We start from the raw sequence: 19,475 nt of genomic DNA, 5'->3' as shown, positions 1-19,475 counted from the left end.
CACTGGGGGAATGTGTACCTCTGTGGCAGCACATCCCTCTGTCTAGGCCAATCCCATTAGGTCATGCAGGTTTCCCCACTATCATCCATCCCATCATACTCCTCCAAGTGTTGATAATTCGGTGAACTTTTGTCTGCCTGCACACCTGTCTGGAGCAGATGTGCCTTTGATATTACTAACCTTCTGTTTCAGAATCCTTATTCTTCTATTTCATTTAAAAAGAAAGTGGAAAACAAAGTACATGGATTTATTTGGTAACAAAAAACCCTAATCTGTAACTGTTTATTAGTACCATTTTCCCTTTTATAATAACACATCCATTTATTAAAGTAAAGAGTACATCTGCAGCATTCAACTTGCTTCTAGCTGAGTGGGTTTGGACAGAAGGCACAATTTTAAATAATCACGAGATTATTTGGCAAATAAATCAGGGCTGAAAGTTGTTTAATTACAGATTGTTAGATGCAGTTCAGTCCTTATAAATGTTCTTTGCTAAACATAGACGGACAGATCACCCCCTTGTTTTCAAAAAAGATACCAGAGAATAAAAACTGACCAACAGTGAGAATTCAATCTGTTCATCCCACTGTTTCCACTGGAATAAAATGAAAAGTAGAAATCCTCTTTTTAAAGTTGGCATTGTTTGCTAGTAGTAAACTATTCTGTATCACTTATGAAACCTGTCGCATCAGCCCCTGATTAAACAGAAGTCTTTGGGGCTTTGGAGGGGTTTTCTTCAGTAGCCAAGGAAACTGACTGAAGTTTCTAGATGGAGAAGATTTAGTTCAACATGTGGCAATATCAGGGTTCAGTGAACTAGGCTTAGATGGCAGTTGGACCAAAAAGACAAGGGTATGGTTACTGGATATCTTTCAAGAGATTGCTAGATGGAGGTTAGATGATGATCATGTGGATTCAAGAGCTTAGTCTGGCAGGAAATCAGGTGAGTCAGCAGCCTGTAAAGTTTTCCTTACAAGTGAAGTTGGCAGCTTTGGCAGGTCAGTTTAAGTCAGTGAACTGGCATGAAGTCAGCAAGTTCTAGACATGTAGTTTGGCCTTTTAAGTAATTGGAACAGACTTACTGGAGCAGTTAGTGGATACTAGAACTGGTATGAGTAACACTAGTGCAACAATCAGCTTTCTTTGGAAGCTTTAAATAGCTGACATCCAGATCACGTAGCTTTATCCTGCTTCCAGTTCCACTTCCAGGTTTCTTAAAGGTAGCATATGTGCTATCAGCTGTGTATGTTTGGAACTTTGGAATGCTTTTCTTTGATCCCAAAGCCCTCTAGCTGGAAGACTCCATGGATGGAGGGATGTCACAAATATTAACCCTGCATTTTTGCAAGGATATGAGCTAGTCCCACACACTGTTTCCCCCTTAGTGGTCTGGAAATTTCCCAGGTAATCAACAAGCAGAGTTTGAAGGCAATAATCCTCTCTACCTGTTGCTCCCAAGTAACTGGTGTTCCTGCATCTGCATCTGAGAATTCCTTATAAAAATGACTAAAAGACATGGGTAAACTATTGGACATTAATGTTTCTAATAACCTTATAAAGGCTTCATGAAATCAGAGTACTCAAAGGATGGCAAATATTTTGTTTTTTTTTTAAATATGTTTTATTTGAAATTATAATCCTAAAAAAAAAAAAAACAAAAGAAAACTACAAACAAGATCCATCATCAAAAACATTGAGCCCACTGGGTCAGTCCCCACACCCTTCTTTTTCCATTTATGATAACTTAAAAACATGTTTAAATCTAAGCCAAGTCCCATTTCTCTAGCCAATAATAAAAAGAGTCCCAAGTTTGATAGAAGTAGGATGGCAAATATTTTGGAACAGATCCCAAAATGTTCTGATCAGGATTTGCTGGTGACAAAAAAAAAAAAACATATTACTTTCACTCTGTGATAAGAATAAGACATATGTGTTATTCACTGATCATATTTATAAGTTGTCTGTCTGCACAAAGGAACATCAGTTCATCTGCAACATTTAAACCTTTTAAAATATATCTTTATTTGTTTTTACCCCATTTTTCCATTGAAAATAGCATGCAAGGAACCTTACAGGCATAATTAAATGGATTAACATAATCTGTTAAATAGAACAAAAGCATAACAATAATGGGGGGAGGTTTAAAAAGTACCCAACCCAACAGATCTGTTTAATGGCCAAAAACCTTCTTGAAGCAAGTCTGTGGCTGCCAACAGTAAGACAACAGAGAGGGAATTCATCTGTTGGCAGGAGGTCCCACAGCCTGGGTTTGACCACTGAAAAGGTCCTCTCTATGCCTCTGAAGACAGCAAGTCTCAGCAAAGGCCTCCCAGAAATTCTTAAGAACTAGACAGGCTTGTATGGAGGATGGTTCTTCAGGTACCCTTGTTGCATGCCATATAGAGCTTTCTAAGTCATAATCAGCACTGAATGCTGCTTGGAAACAGACCATTAACCAATGAAGTGAATACAGTTACTTGAATGCAATTAAGTGTTATACTACATATTAACAATGGGAAAATTTATGTAAAATATGCAACCTCAGCTTAAATTTTTTAAGATTTTTAAAAGCCACTTAAGATTTTTAAATTGAAACAATTTAGGATTATTCTTTTATTCATATGGCACAATCCTGCACATATTTACTCAGTCAGGTTTTGCTGTGATCAATGGATTAAGTGTATTCAGGACTGCAAACATAGTTGTCTAAGTTCCTGTCCAATGCTTAGATCCTAATATGCAATTTTTGAGTAATGTACATCACATTAACACAATTGAAAATTATCAACTTAAAATGAATAAAAATGCTTACCATTTAAAAAGAGTGTCTGTGCTGAGAAAGCAGTTGTTTTGACCTTTCTACTGTTATTGAAAGGTAAATAAAGGCATCTATTGTTGGAGCTAGAAAAATGTCTCATTTGTAGTAGAAGGGATTTGTTTATGGAATAGCAGACAGTGTTCATTTCTATTTTTAACCAGGCATGCTTGTTTTAAAGTAACTAAAGGCCAATTTATGCAACTGGTTTGGGTGTGAGTGGGTGGGGTTTATTATTTAAAATGTGGGACCTAACCATTTTATCAAGCAATGAGTTAGCCAAAGTTACTCAGTGCAGGACTAATATGCTCTCTCTGTCCAACATCTCAAGGTTGTGGAGCCAATATTTTTGTACCCAAAACAGTACCATCCACACAAGAGGGAGGTATCAGTAAGTTCAGGAGAATCCCCTAGTTTTAAGAACTACCAAAATGCTTAAAAATACAGCCATGTGAGGATTGAAAGCACTTTGTGATATCTGAATGCTTAATGTCTGTTGTGGAAGGGAGGCAGGATGACAAACCAGGGGGAGGAAAATGGCAATAAAGTACCCTGGGGAAGGACATGGCTGGCTGACACTCTCAAAAGGAGTGTGCCAATTTCTGAACCCTATGTTTTGTTCTAAAACATATTTGAAAAAGACTTTATTCTCTTCTGTAACTGAAGAGCAGGCAGTAAGGCTGGACTATAAATCTAATTTTCATAAAATACTCAGTATTCTAGCATGAGTTTTAATTCTCATGAAACAAAGGGGATATAGAGCAAATTAGCTAAGGCCTCAAACTAACTACTCAGATTTGTACAGATAAATGACTATTCCCAATACAATGTATGGCAGAGTTGAACTGCACAGTCCGATAGACATCTACTCAGAAGCAAATCCTAGTGAGTGCAATAGGACTTACTTCCAGGAAAGCAGGCAGGGCATTGCAGCCTAAGAGTATGTTTAAACTGTGATGGCTGTGATGTTTAAACAGTGGGCTGGAAATTTAATGGTTAGCTAATTGGGGCTCAGTACCTAAAGGTACTTTTGAATGTTTTACCCAAATCTTAATACTTTAAGTCCTATTCCTTTGTCTCTTACATTCAGTCTGATATAAAGATGAACAAATGCAGAGGAATTCACTGAACACAGCATATCGCACAGGAACTTGCATGGCAAACTAAAACGCTGCTGCTCTGTTTACAGCATTAGGAAAGGAACAATTAGACATTGAAAGTAATAATCCTCTAGCACATGTGCCAGGGAATCAAACACAGAGAGGGTTTCTTTTTCAGAAAAAAGGATAAACTGTACTATGACAGATAGTAGAATAATGGAATTATTCTTTGCCAGGAAAACATTTATATTGCCATGACATATTTGCATTCCATAACTTTGTAAAAGCATTTCTTTTAATTCCACTCTTCTTTAGTGTGTTCCAATAGCCAGTGCATATTTTCAATATGATCTTCAGTGCCTCTTTCTTTCTTTTTTGTAATCCAGTTGAATATCAGGCAATTCTCTCTCTACAGGGAGAAACACCTGGAGCATCACCTTGCAATACCTTGAACATCACTTTGCTTTCATGAAAAATTAGTGCAATGATCCTAAAGTTTTACACTCCTTAGCATCTCTAAGGATCCTGCACTCATTAGTATCTCTTTTCTTGAGGATTGGACTGTATATTAAATTATTCTAGTCTGAGGACCATTGTTTTGTTTTCCATATTTATTCCATATATTCTTGTTAAAATTTGGAATAATTCAGTTTTTGCAGCTTGGAATAGTTCTGTTAGTATTCTGCTATTTGCTGTGGATGCTTTATTCCTTCCAAGTGCTTTCAGAACAGCTTTCACTTCATTTTCTAAAATTGCAGAGTCTTTTCCTTAAAAATCATTTTCAGAAGAGGCTGATATCCTTTTATCTCTTATGCATAGTTCTTCCATAGATTGTTTCACTTTCCTTTAATCTTGGTCAGATAGTATCTTCTTCTGTTGGTATTTTAGCAATCCTCATATCTGAACTTTCCTTTGATTTCTTGGTTCTTCTAGAAAAAACCTCTCTCTTTTTTCTTTTGTTCTTCTCTTCTATTTCTTTGCATTGGCCATCATAATTATTCTTTTTGTCTCTATGTGATAGTCACTGAAAAGTTGCATTCAGAATTCTGTCCTTGTTTCTGAATTTGCTTCTTTCCTTAGCAATTGTGAATATTTCTTCTGTCATCTGTCTAGGTTTTCTTTCTCTTTGCTACAGGAATTGTCTTTTTCAGCTCTTTCCTAATAATGTTTCTGGTTTCAGTCCATAGTTATTCTGGTTCATCCAACTGAGTTCAGCAATGCTCTTTTTGTGGACTAATTCCTCAAGAATGTTATTTAAACTGTATTTTGGTACTAAGCTTCTGTTAGTGATCTTCTTCAGAATGACACTGATTTTTGATATTAATAATTTGTGGTTGCTATCACTATGTACCTTGCCTTGTTGTGTCAATGAAAATACAAATTCTCTATCTTTCACTTCCAATTACTTAGTCTAACTGATTTCACTGCTGACCATTTGTGTAGTTATTTGATGGTTACCTGAAGTATATATTTGCAATTAGCAGACTGTTGTCTTCACAGAATTCTGAGTCATTTACCTACTTCATTTCTGATCCATAAGTCAAATTCTTCCACAAAATTTGATTCTGCTTTGTTTCCTACATGAATGTTTCAGTCATCTATAATGATCAAACAAAACCATTTGTTTTGGTTTAGTATCAATTTCCTCTTGAACATCTTCATAAAATTTTCTAGTTTTTTCTTCTGTCCTATCTTGCGTTGGAGCATAGACTTGAATGATGGTTATATTGATAGATTTTCCCATGAATCCCGAATGATATAGTTCAATCAAACTTCTAGTTTTTTACAGCCTGTGCTACATTTTGCTTCATTATTGGAGCCAATGTATTTCTTCTGTTTGTTATTTCTGAGTAAACATAGAAACAGAGTGAGTCAGAAGGAGGCTCCTGGGCCATTTAGTCTGACCTCCGGCTCTGCTCATGACATGCCCACCATGAGCCTATCCTTTAGTAAAACTCTTTATTTTCATTTAGACAATTTCCCATTCCCATCCACTTTGTCCATTTACACCAAGTAGTTTAACCATTCCATTTCTTGCTTTACAGTTTCCACTTTGAGTCATACTTCTCACATTCCATGTTCCAATTGTATGTGTTGTGCAACATCAGACTTTCACTTCTGTGAATATCAGTCAATAGATTTCCTTTCAGATTTGATTTAATTGTGCCATTAACAACAAAAATTGCAACAATTTTTATGTAGTTTGAGGTCTACTAACCTCCTCAAATGCTTTCTGGTTGTATTGCTCTAAACCCATCCTGTATTTATGCATCTGATTTTTCCCCTACCTATACACTTACATTTGTTTTTAATGTATCTTGTCAGTTTTGACCCAGTTCTGATGGCAGAAAATTACTTGGACCTCGTGGCAGGGCTTCTGCATACAGACCCCTCCCCTTGCAGAAAGAGCAGTACCAGATTCTTCTCCAAAGGTGTAAAATTGATCTCAGAATAGGGGTTTGGGGGTATTCCAGGAGACAGAAGAGGAAGAGACTGGCACTACTGAAATAAGAGGCATCCTGATGGCACCTCAGCCTGCTTCCTTCCCATCCCAAAGAACGACACTGAGATAGCTGCAGGTTGGAAGAATTGCAGATATGATACTTGCTTCCCTGGTCCTACAACCCTGCATGGGATGCCCATAATCTTCCAAGTTCAGAGAGTTTGGATTAAGCCCCAAAATTATTTCTACTAAAATATCTCAACCCTATAAACAACTAAAATATCACTGAAAACCAAACAATTCAACAGATACATTAAAAATTCCAGCTTATGCTATCAAATGCCTGGAAACAGGGAAGTTTTGACCTGGTGCTGAAAAGATGACAATGTTGGCCCCAGACAGGCCTTATTGGAAATCAAGAGCCACCACTAAAAAGGCCCTATCCCTTGTTGCCATCTCCCAAACCTCCCTCAGAGGAGGCGTTCCACAGAGGGTTTCAGATGATGATCATAGTGTATAGCAAGAGTGGTCAGACTTGCTCAACTGAAGAGCCACATGTGGTAAATGTCAGGTGCTAGAGAGCTGCAAGTGGGTGACCATGGACAGGAAGGAGGCACCTGCAGGTGGCAGGAGTGGCAAGTGGGTGCCCATGGGCACCTGTAGCAATGAGCAATGAGCCACAAAATAAACTCAGAGCCACATACAGCTCCTGAGACCCGGTTTGGCCACTCCTGGCATCTAGTAATCATAATGGAAATGCAATCTGTTGTCTTCAAGATAATCTTGAATACTGCTTATAGGCTCCCCTTCCCAGTTTGGTGTTAACTGTCCCTTTCATCCAAATAATGCATAAAGATATTGAAATCCTCGTGGCCACCCTGCTTATCACTTCTCTCAAATAGTCCTATAACGCAACTGGAACACTTTCTGTTATGCATGAGAGATGCAACAAATGGTAGATCTATAACAAATTATGTTGATTTCTGAATACACTTGCTGCAGAATTAAATGTTCCTTTTATTTAACACTTAACAGTGAATAATGAGGCAGGGGTTATCTGGCAAAGCACTCTCGGCAGGACTTAAGAGGGAAGTGCAGGAGCACCATCATGGTCATAATACACCTGCAGACCACAATTGGATAAGGCTGATTTTCATCCACTGCGTCTGCTCCTAATGACTTAACTTAGAATGCCCTGCTGCTTTTGCTTTATTTGTCCACGCACCTACACATCTTTTCTCGTAAGGTCCAGGGAGGAGGAAGAAGGGAAAGAAGCATGTTTAAATTTAGTTAGTGTCGGCTGTACCATCCAGCCTGAATTACAAACGTGGGAAAAGGGAAGCGTTCGTCTGAGTGTTGCGTGCTGACGGTGCGAAAATCCATCCAGCTCGACACTGGAAGAAGTATGCGTGTCTTCGTGTCCTATGGATGCTTTCATTGAACGGCTCGGGACTTCCTAGCCGAGCGTTTCCTGCTCAGACCGCAATTTATTACTTCATTATAGTTAAAATGGTGCGTCTCGGCGTGTGCCCGTGCAAGCACGCACCACTGTCCCTCCCGGTCCCCCAGCAGAGCGCACCGGCCAAGGAGACGGCTGCGCGGCCCCAGCGCCCGCCCGCCAAGCGGGAGGCTGTCTCCTCCCTCCGGTGTCAAGCAGAGGCTCCTCCCTTCCGTGCCACTGGCCTAGTGCCTCGTGTGAAGCAAGAAGGCGGGAGGGAGCAGAAAGAACCGGCCAACAGCGGCCCCCAGTGCGGCGGCGGCGGCGGCAGCAGCAGAAAGAGGAGGAGGCGGCGGCGGCGGCGGCGGCGACTTCTCCATCTCTGGATGCCGCCTGGTGACCTGCTGCAGCCTCCCGCGTAGTCCCTCATGACGGTTTGGTGCTGCCACTGCTCCCTTGCCAGTCACTTCAGGTAAGCCATCGGCAGCGTCGCTTCGGCTCCTCTTGTGCGAGGCCGACCGAGGGAAAGTAGGTTTGTGGGTCAAAAGCAGCGGAGCGTCTCGGACCCGCGGGGGAAAGGGAGCTGCAGCCGCCTCCATCCCCTTTCCCTTCCGGCTCCTTCCTTGCCGCTTCCCGCGCCTCCGGCCGCGAGAGTCTCCAGCTGATGCGATGCGAGAAGCCGCAGCTCCGAGGCCGGCATCGTGTGTGGCCGCCGGCCGGCGCTAGAGGCAATGGAGGAGCGAAAGAAGAAGAGCGCGGCGGGGCTGAACGACGCGGCGGGAGAAGGACGGGAGGCGTTCAGACGATCCCCGAGGGCGCGCGTGCGGGAGCAGAGACCTGGGTGGCGAGTATTGTGGCGTAAGAGAAAACCGAGGGGAGAGAGTGCAAGCGGGATGCAGGGTAGACAGACCCGCTCCACACCCTGTCCCTGCACATACCATAGCCACCTTCAGAAACATTGCGTTTCTGCTAATGATGGCTGCGATGGATCCCCTAATGGCCTTATTAACATTTGTAAGATTTATGATAAACGTATTTGAATTTCTCTTCATATGTACATGTGTGTGCACCTGTATATATAAACACACAATATGCATGCACATATACTCCACAATGATACATACATTTAATTTATGTATGTGCGTGGGTGGGTCTCATGTTTTATGAATAATATTTCTAGCCTTTTTTCTAGAATCAGAAACAACAAAGAGGTTTGCACCACCTTAAAATACTATGGTTTATGCTTTCATAGAGCCCACTTCACATCAGAAAAGTCTTCTAGGATGAATTTTAATTACAGGGTCTATTGATGTCCAGGCATTCAAACCACTCAGATCTGCTAAGTTTCAAAGTTGTTGCCTTATGAACTATATATGTGGACTAGCATCGTATATATGGACTAGATACTTAGATTTTTTTAAAATGTTAGAGCGGTGTGTGAATATACATAGTATGTGTGCATGTGTGTGCGTGGGGAGAATAATTCTATCCATTCCTCTGCTGGAGCTTCAATTTACAGATTTTGATGGGGCTAATGATAACATAATTGTGTTATTTGTTATAATGGGCTGAAATGATAAGAGAGGAAGTCTTCAGAAAAATATTACTCATGCATTTGTCAGAAATGCTTGAGGTACAGGATATCTGGTCTTTGGAGTAAAAATGATTTTTCTTGCTGTTCTAACAGATCTTGGTAGTTGCATTGGTACTTTTAAGTGATTAACAATCCCCATCTGATTTATCAAGCCTATGCAATTACAAACATTTCCGCCTCTGACTTTGTGCATATGTATAGTTGCATCTGGGATACAGTATTTTGGTGTCTGCCTGATATACCTGACATGAAAATATGTACAACTTAATGAATCTAAATAATATTCCATTATTTAACTCTTACATTATAGTGGAGTTCCAAACATAACATTACAGCAGATATGTGAGTCAGTCGTACAGATCAATGGCTAATACCAACAGGTTAAGTGCATGAGGCACACAGTCAAAATGTTACTTTCATATTATACTTTTTATAGTGTTATTTACTGAATTTTTATCTCACACCATTAGCCAGAAGGCTCCTTGTTATGTTTTTTTAACACTAGTCTATTGGCTGGTAATTCTGTGCTTGGCAAGATAATAATGAATCCTGTTAAATGTGTTTTATGCTTGACCAACACCTGTGTGTTTTTGGGTGGTAGAGAAGCAAGCAACTGCATTTGTGACCAGCTTGCTTGAATTATTCTCCAGGAGAGGACAATGGACAGTGCTTGAGGATATGCTGATTCTAAAGCTGTGCAGAACCAGAGATGACTGCTTAAACATTAGTATAGAGATGGATTTGGCCCAGAAGTTGCTTATTCCTGGGTATAGGAGGAGGGAAGTAAAAAAGTATATCTAAATGCACATTTCTGAGAAGGTATTTCCATTGCATTCAGATAATGCACTGGCATATGCTTTGAAGAGATTAATCCCTGGAATATTTTGAAATAAACCCATACTTTCTGCTTCATAACTCTTTTGTCTTAGATCCAGACAGTTCGAGTGGGACCCCATTTGTTCCATGAATGGAAGGACACCCTTCCATTTGTGTACACATATTTGAAGCTTCCATAGTTAGAAGACAGCTTGTGATTCCCCCCTTCATCCTTCAGCCTCCCATGCAGGATCAAAGAAATTCAGCAAATGGAAGGGGTCTTTCATTTCATAGAAGAAAAATTATTATAATAATGTTTATTAAAGAAATACATATACTATTTCTTTAATTTGCCCCTCTAGGTCCTGCAGACTAGACTCATTAAGCTTTAATGTATGACCTGGTATTTGTTATTTTAAAAAATTACATCAGGCAATTTATAGCAGAAGAAATTTGTGTCAAGAAAAACTTGCATGGAAAAAATAAACTATTTTTTTCTCATAAGTTTCCAAAATAGCGGTATGCACTAGGAAAAGCTATGGTATAGTTGCAGCTGTGCGTTAACTAATTAGAGCATATTTTTGCTTAAGGTTGACAGATTTTCTGTGGTTATATATTTTCAAGACAACAACTTGACATTATGTAATTTTTATTAAGAATGCATTATAATGATGAACTGATTATTTTCCCTTTAAATAGAAACTCTTGTAGCCCTGAAACAGAAGGACACTTTTTGAATTCCTTAGTGCAGTATTTTGGGGACAGCCTTGGGACAAATGTTAAAACAATGCCTTTACTAGAGGAAAGCATTCTACCTGTGGACCCACCGCTGACTTTGCCAGTGGTAGTAATAGGTGAGTTCTTCTTAGAGAAATTCAGTATTCATATTAAGAATCTGAAATAGTAAATCTGTTTCAAATGTAGTAGTCACATGAAAACATTGCGCTTTGTTAGACTGTTTGAATGTGATGCATTTGTTAACCCATAATCTTTAGCTATTAAACTGTACACTATGATTAAATACTGTTAGGGCATAATACTATGGCCTTTAGATGCTGTCTGGTCAGCAACACGAAAATTTGGAGTTCCATCTCGAACCTTGGAGATGCACTCCATGGTTGGAACTGGGACTAGAGTAGCTTTGCTCCACCTGTGCAGCTGGAGTAGTTCTTTCACAACAGCTGCTGCTCCAAGGTTGCTAGCCTAACCTCAGATCTGATGTTGGTGACAGGAAGGTGTTCCAGGGATAGGGAAGGCAAGCAGATGCAAAGACTTAAGACAACCAGCATTTGCCATTCAAGTATTTTGCAGGGCAAGAGAGGCCTGGAGACAACCTTGCCTCCACAGTCCTTTTGTTCTCAGTAAGATCACTGTAATCTTCCAAGTTTGGAGGGTTGTGGGCAGCCACATTGGATTGTACTGCCGGAAAAGATATTTAAACTGTAATAGTTTCATTAGCTGAGGAAATGTGTTGTCTAATTGATTAGGAATCACTAAATTGTACCCTTTTCCTGCCATCTCTAACCCCTTGGGATCTATCCATTCTTTCTGTGCTACCTGGCCACATCCATTAGCCAATGAAGGAACAGCTGTTCCAATACCTTCCATTTGAAATAGCTAACCTAATTTGGAAAAGAGTAACATCATTGTGTTGGATCCAGATTGTCATTCTTTGAACAGCAGAGCTCTTTCCATTTATGGAAGGAACCCGGATTGATTCCTGCTGGAGTAAAGGAAAGGATGGAAAGATTATATTTGATTTTAAGAATTATTAAGTCCCATTGATTTCAAAGGGAAGGACATAAATATTGACTTAATTCTCATAGTGAAATTCATGGGGCTTAAAAGTGCTTATTTTTTACTTGATCATGGCTATTATTTGGACTTAATTATAAAATGCAATTTTAAGGTTTAGTAAATCTTTTGTGGCATTTTTTTAAACAAAACAGGAAATGGACCATCAGGAATATGCCTCTCTTACATGCTGTCTGGATACAGGCCATATTTGTCTCCTGAAGCTGAACATCCAAATCCAGTTTTGCATAATAAATTAAAAGAAGCTAGTCATCTTTCTCTTGTTGATCAGGTGAGTCCTGTATTGAGCAGGAATTGGACTTGTTATCCATATAGGCCCCTTCCAACTCTACTATGCTATGAATCTTTGAGTCCTATTAACCTTGTTTTCAGTTATTTTATATGATCATCAGTCAAAAACAAGCAAACATTTGATCTCTTTATTTATGAAATTGTCTAATTATTCAGTTCATTATATACCTGGCCTAAAAAAAAAATGCCTGCGTCATTCTGGCAAAAACCACAGTAGAAATGTACTATTACACTTTCTTCACTTTTTTCAGTAAGTGTAAAGTAAGACTTCAAGATGCAAGGCAGCAGTTATTTTTTGTAACAAACATGTGCTAAAAATGTAAGGACTGCACAGAGATACTTCTAGTTCTGCAATCTATCCTTAGCACCAGCCCACCAACACAGAACTTAGTAGCTGCCTCTGATATTTGTCTCTCAGGGCTCCATTGCCATATCAGAGCTTCCTAAAGCTGCTGAAGAGAGACTGCTCATCACATATACGCAACATGCTATCCATCCATCATTGAGAATATAGTTAACATCTTGATTGCATTAAAATAATTCCTAAGAGTCTGAGGTGGAGATCACTGGGAAGAAGTAAAATGGAAATTGGTCTGTGCCCATTGCAATCAGGAAACTTGGGAAGTAAAAACCAGTCAACAGCTGGTACAAGGCTGGGACATTTTAACAGATATTCCAAGCTGAGAAGCAAGCTGGTTAATCCTGTGTCCTTAGACCAGCTGTAGGCCACATGCCTTTCATCCTCTGAAACAGTTCTTAGTTCTGCACTGTTGAAATTTGCCAGCATGGCAACAAAATAATAGGCAGTTTGCTGCTGAATTTTAGTGGGAAACCACTTAAGAGAGGCAGCTTTAGCTTTAAAACAACCCAAGCTTGTTCCTTTAAAGTATCTGTAGTGATTTGATGCTGAAATTTGGCTGCAGTACAGTGTTTGTTTGGTTTTGGTTTGTTTGTTTTTTGAAGACAATGCACCAGCAAAAGCAGTGAGAATGCTGCGCACATAGGGGTTTGGGAAGACAAAAAGTAGCCCCTGGAGTCCCCTAAGTTGCCTAGCCTGGCCTTAGTTGTTCATGCAGCACAAAGACAATGAAGCAAGACACTAATCAGTAATCTTGATAACGTACAGGAATTTGTGAAAAGATACATAAATGGGCAGAAAGACTGCTGGGCAAGGGAAGTGAAAGCTTTTTTACAAGTCATCATTTCGTATTCTGAGGGAAGTTGCATGTCCATTTAAATCTGTCTTTTTAATTCAGGACCTAGAATACTTGGCTGAAGGCCTGGAAGGACGCTCTTTGAATCCTGTTGCAGTTCTTTTTGACACGCTGCTTCATCCTGATGCTGACTTTGGATTTAATTATCCACCAGTTCTTCACTGGAAACTAGAAACTCATCACTATATCCCGCACATAGTGCTGGGCAAAGGACCACCTGGTGGAGCTTGGCATGTGAGGAAAATTCCATTTCTGCTTCTTGTAATCAAATTTGATCACAGAGCTTTAGGTTACACATCAGCTGTGGGTAAATACCACACTGTTGTGACATATACCCATTTAAAGAGGTACATATTTTGTGGCTGTTCCCATGTGGAGTGCATAATATGTGGTATAGTCACTGAACATACCAACAGGTTTTTTTTAAAGCAGCAAAAGCGTAATATGAAACATATTGCAAAGTTGTTTTTTTTAAATGCACCTTTTTGCCCTTTTTCAGAAACTGTGTGCGCTTGCTTTTTTAAAAGAAATAGATATGCATTACCTATGTTATTTTTTCCACGGGAGTGCATTTTTCGTAAAAAACCAAAAATTCTCAGGGACATCCTGTTAATGAAGTTGTCAAGCATTTGCTTATTTGGGCCAAAAATGATACAATAATATAGCACATAGCATTTATCACAACCTTCCGCCGAAGCCTGAAAACCCCTTGCCATAAGTAACAAACTTCTTGCACAATCAGCTGAGCGAATTCTTGGGTATAAAATTTTGTGCAAGGACTGAAGAGATTGCAAAATGTGGGGTGCACAACTAGGAATGCAAGGGTTAAAGGCTTAAAGATGAGCTACAGGCCATGATCAGCCTCTGGCAGGAAGTTTTCTTGTAGTGTTTCCCCACCCCACCCCACCGTGTACATATAGCATTCAGTGTATCTTTCCATGTAAATTCTTGGGCTAACTTGAAGAATTCCCCTATCAGTAACAAATCTAAAACGTAGAATCTCCATGCTATCTTTAATGTCCACATGGCAAGCTGTATCCAGATGTTATAGATGCAATCATACCAAAGCTTTCCACTAGACAGATAATGGCCTGTAGATAATGCTTGTTTTTGTAATTGTTCTGAAATGAATCAGCATAATTTAATTTTGTTACTGTATAAATGGAATGACATGTCATTAAGCAGTATTTTGAAAATATTGTCCTGGCACTATTTTATCTATACAGTCTATGGAGGGTTCTATGCTGACCATCAGCTTTGGAGACTGGATGGAATTACCTGGATACACATTTAAAGACTGGGCTGCCACTAAGAGAAGGTGAAGACAGTAATATTTTTACAGTGATTGGTATGGGGGAAATTGCTGTTCTTGGTAGAAGGAAGTGTTTCTATGTTTTACGAAATTTATTTCTTAGAAGCACAATAGGCTGTTTTATAGGCAATTTAATGATCTTAACCTTATCTGAACAATGTGCTATCCTAGTGACACTTAAGCTTTGGTTTATTCCATAAATCATTTTCTTTAATTCATAAATAAGACAACAAAACATCCTTCTTTCAAGGCTGGTAGGAGGCAAAGTGCTGATGGAAGGAAGAGGACACATTCACATTTGAAAAGCTCAACCGGTCCTCTCACTTGCAGAGATCAGTGATCAAGTTTAACCTGAGCAAACATAAGTGCTTTTGACAAAACTTGAATCAAGCAGCTTTATACTTTTTGGGTATCTTTTTCTTTGGTGATTAAATGCATGCTTTTAAAAGGAAAATTGCTGAGTAAAATGACATGCTTGTTTCTTTACCCCTTTTAAAGATTATCAGCTCTAATCTTGTGTATTAACTCCTACATTCTTCATGTGAAGTTGGCTACATTCAGGGTTATCTGCTGGCTGCTTGCATATTTATTCTTAATTTTGCAATACCTGTGGGGCATCAAGATGTCATAAACTATTGTAAGCATACCTTTAAACCTCCTCCTCTAAAAATTGAAGTTACATAAAGTATCACATTGCACCACTATATGCCATTGCACAGATAAAGTATAATTGCTTCTACTATATTTTGCACATTAATTACTGTTGTTCACAAATTAGCTTACAGAAAATTTACCTGTAACTTTAAACTTTAAAAGCTCAGATTTCTGCTAGCATTGTTACATTTGCATGAAGTATTTGGAATTGCCCTTGTGTTTTAGTATTTTAATTATCTTCATGATGACTTCTGTATTTTTAAAATACTAAGTGACATTCATGGTACTTTGCAGCCACAATAGTATATTAATGCTTAAATAATATTGTATCAATTAAAAATAAATTAATAGTGGACACTTTTGATGACAAAGGCTAAAAGTCCCCTTTGAATCTGGCATAAAAGTCCAATGAAGACACATTTGAGCTGAGGGACATATTTGTTGTAAATGTGACATTTAAACAATAACTAGAGATCTGATCTTGTTTCAGAAATATAAAGTGTGACCGCGTTCTACCAGAAGAAATTGCTAGCTACTATAAGCACTTTGTTAAAGTCATGGGCTTACAGAAGAACTTCAGAGAAAACACTTATATAACATCTGTATCAAGACTCTATCGAGAAAAGGACCATGAAGATGAAGTCCAAGAGAATGCAGATGTTTTGCCACATTTGCAACTGGAGGAGCAAGGTGGGCAGACTACACTGATAAAGAGAAACTGGGAAATCAGAGGTTACCAGAGGGCAGCAGATGGGTCCCATGTGCCATTCTGTTTGTTCGCTGAGAATGTTGCTCTTGCCACTGGAACTTTCGATGCTCCTGGCCGACTCCAAGTTGAAGGAGAAGACTTTCCTTTTGTGCTCCATTCCATATCTGATTTTGGAGCAACCATAGACAAAGGAATATTACGCGGGAAAGCTGATCCTGTCTTAATCATAGGCGGTGGACTCACAGCAGCTGATGCAGTTCTGTGCGCTTATAACAATAACATCCCTGTAATTCATGCATTCCGGAGAAGGGTTACCGATCCAAGTTTAATTTTCAAACAGTTGCCTAAAAAGCTTTACCCAGAATACCATAAGGTCTACCATATGATGTGTACTCAATCAGTTACGACAGACTACAATTTGCATCCTGCTTATACCAGTTTTCCTGAACATCGGGTAGTTTCATTTCAGCCAGATAAGAAGTGTGTCCTTCAGAACACTTCTGGATTGAAGAGGATCTTAAAGTTTTCTGTAGCCTTAGTACTAATAGGTTCTCATCCTAACCTATGCTTCCTAAAGGACCAAGGCCAGGGTATAGGCCATCGTCCAAATGAACCAATTACCTGCAAGGGGAACCCTATTGAAATCGATCCTTACACATATGAGTGCATAAAGGAACCCAATCTTTTTGCAGTAGGTCCACTGGTTGGAGACAATTTTGTACGCTTTTTAAAAGGAGGGGCTCTGGGTATTACACGATACTTGGTTACAAAGCTGAAGAAACATCATCAACTCATAGCTGAAAGAGAAGGAGATGGAGTGGCATAAAGCAACAGCCACAGACACCATTCTAAGGAACTCCAGGCATGTGCTAATAAGTGGTCCATTGCCATCTAGTTATTGACAGCCTCTGTTTTTGCTATACATGACTGTTCTTCATGCCTGCATTGCCTCATAGAGGAAGAGGAGACTCCAGTATTCCAGCCTTTGCAAATACAAAAATCTCATATGCTTTTCTGGATTTGCTTCTAGATAAAGCAACAGTAAACCAGGATAACATTTGCTGATTTGGTTTCATACTCTAGTAAGAGCTTATTTATCTCTCAAGAGTTTCTGCCCATGAGATAATTGTTTTGCTACACAAAAGTAGAACATGATCTAAGAGTAGAAGCTTCTAATTCAAATTAAATCAAATACCGAGCGGGTTATTTGCAGCAAAGTCTTTATTTATTTTATAGTGGTTATAGTGGTTACTATATAAAACATAGTACTTTTTAAATGGCCTGTGAAATAAAGAGGTTTACTAGCCGAGATTAAACTCTATCCCACATTTATCCTTCACTGATAATTGGAAGCAGTCATCATAAATACACAGATACATATCAAAGGAATGGTGCAGTGATTTAGCATCTACAGTAGTGTTAAATGAAGTGCTGCTTTAAGAACATTTACTACAGCTTCATTATGAAGGCTATCATAATGAATTTTCTAGTTCAGATATTAATAATGGTCTTGGAAGTTGAGTATTTTATCATGCAGCCTTCCTTGTCACAGTACAGTTATTTGGAAAAGGTCTTTGTGTAAAAAAGCCCAACATGGGAGTCTTGATCAGTGGGTCTCACAAGAGTTTCAGCAGTTAAGATGTGCCTAATCTCTCATGTCTGAAGAGACCTGGCCTTGGTATCTAAAGGCCCAATTCTTGATCAAATATACACAGCACAACTCAAGAGAAAATTAAATCTGAGATTTCAGCATATGCATGATGATACAAAGAAGCATGAACAGAAAGGAATTTTCCAGTATTTTATTGCAGTTTTCATTACTGCATAGCCATAATGAAACATTAAGTGGATCCCTAATGAAGGGAGCTAATAGAAAATCCAGCATATCGTTTCTTATATTAATGCTAAAGAAAGTGTATGGTCCTCCAGATTATTGTTGAACTGCAAATTTCATGAGCCCTAAGTACTATAGCCACTGGTGAGGGGTGCAGGAAATATTAAGCCACCATCTGGAGGGCACACATCCCCCACCCTCATATTTTTTGTAATTTCTGTAAAAAATCATAGTTAAGCTCTAAAACCCCATCTTAATGGATTTCAAACATGCTTAACTTTCTTTGGATATGCCCACTGCTGTAATTCCTGGGCAAACACATTGAGTTAGCACTTGTAGATTCTTCCCATCTGCCCTTCTGTATTAGTGTAGTTTGTTGCACCTTCATCCTTGCAGCTTTTTGAATTTGGGGTTGCATTTGGAGAGTTAGTTCCCAAAGAAAAATGACTTGCTGGCAGTTGAGAAAAACTGGAAAAAAATCTGGTTCAATTTACTGAAATTTTTAAGGATATTTTCCTCATAGGGTATATAAGATAGTAGCTTTGAGTCTATGTTGCATGTGGGAGTAAAATTATGTTCTTCGTAGTGGCCTCTGTGCATCACACATATGGGTTGCTGCGCCTGCGCAGTGCCTAGGCTGGAAGATTAGAAAGCTAACCGTTTTTGGTGGGAAAACTCCCCTCCCCTCCCCCTTTGTGGTATAAATAGAGCGGAGTGTCTGCCATTTTGCTCAGTCTTTGCGACCGCCGTTCGCTGTGCCTCGTGCCTGTTCGTCTCTTGCTATAGATCTGTGCCTCTTCGTTGTTTTTTCTCAAAAAGTTTAAACTGCTCTTACTCCAAGTTTGTTCTTCTCCCCGATTCTGTCCGTTTTCTTTTTGAATTCTTTCTCTCTATATAAAAAAAACAAACAAAAATATTATCTTACCCTCTATACTGTCCTCTTTTCTTCATTTTTCCGCGATGACGCAGCGGGCAGCATTCTGCAAATGTATTGAATGTGGATCTAAAATGTCGCCGGCCAATCCACATGAGCTATGCCTCCTCTGCCTCGGCGAGGAGCATAGGACCGACAAGTGCAGTCATTGGTTGGCGTTTACCAAGCAGGTGCGGAAAAATAGGGAGAATTGTCTCAGAAAGCTCCTATGGGATCAGGCATTAATGCAGTCTGCTCCTATGGCCTGCTTCCTCTTCGTCCACGCCTCCTCAGCGCTCCTCCTCCACCGTGAGCGCTCCGGCGAAGCGTCCTTCCTTGACCTCTGCTGACCCACCTCAGCGTCCTTCGGACGAGGGCGCCGCTTCTATGGGGGCTCAGTCACTGCCTTCTCCCCCGACTAAGAAACGGGAAAAGCGCAAGCATACCAGTCTGGATAAAACTTCCACCCATAAGAAGTTGAGGAAGGAAAAGGTGGATAAGCCCGCCCGCAAGAGCAAGAAACCTGA

At 39.5% G+C, this 19,475-nt stretch overlaps 2 protein-coding genes across 2 annotated transcripts in view; both read left to right on the top strand.

Moving 5' to 3' along the window:
- LOC123020583 (Y+L amino acid transporter 2-like) overlaps positions 1–10,989 on the top strand; it is a 47,159-nt gene extending 36,170 nt beyond the window's left edge. The window contains exon 9 of the transcript XR_006414141.1: positions 10,906–10,989. The gene's annotated coding sequence lies outside the window, so the exon portion shown is untranslated. The remainder of the gene's footprint in view (positions 1–10,905) is intronic.
- On the top strand, positions 8,511–17,564 carry OSGIN2 (oxidative stress induced growth inhibitor family member 2). Its single transcript, XM_044424500.1, has 5 exons — positions 8,511–11,060; positions 12,156–12,292; positions 13,569–13,760; positions 14,753–14,844; positions 15,983–17,564. Exons 1-5 carry the CDS (start codon positions 10,865–10,867, stop codon positions 17,025–17,027), a joined length of 1,662 nt encoding a protein of 553 aa, XP_044280435.1. The 5' UTR covers positions 8,511–10,864; the 3' UTR covers positions 17,028–17,564.
- Positions 17,565–19,475: the final 1,911 nt, after the last annotated feature.

The sequence above is a fragment of the Varanus komodoensis genome, unplaced genomic scaffold (assembly GCF_004798865.1).
Source record: "Varanus komodoensis strain SLA01 unplaced genomic scaffold, ASM479886v1 scaffold14_1, whole genome shotgun sequence".
In the NCBI taxonomy this organism is placed as follows: Eukaryota; Metazoa; Chordata; class Lepidosauria; order Squamata; family Varanidae; genus Varanus; species Varanus komodoensis.
This window is presented reverse-complemented; position numbering and strand designations above follow the sequence as displayed.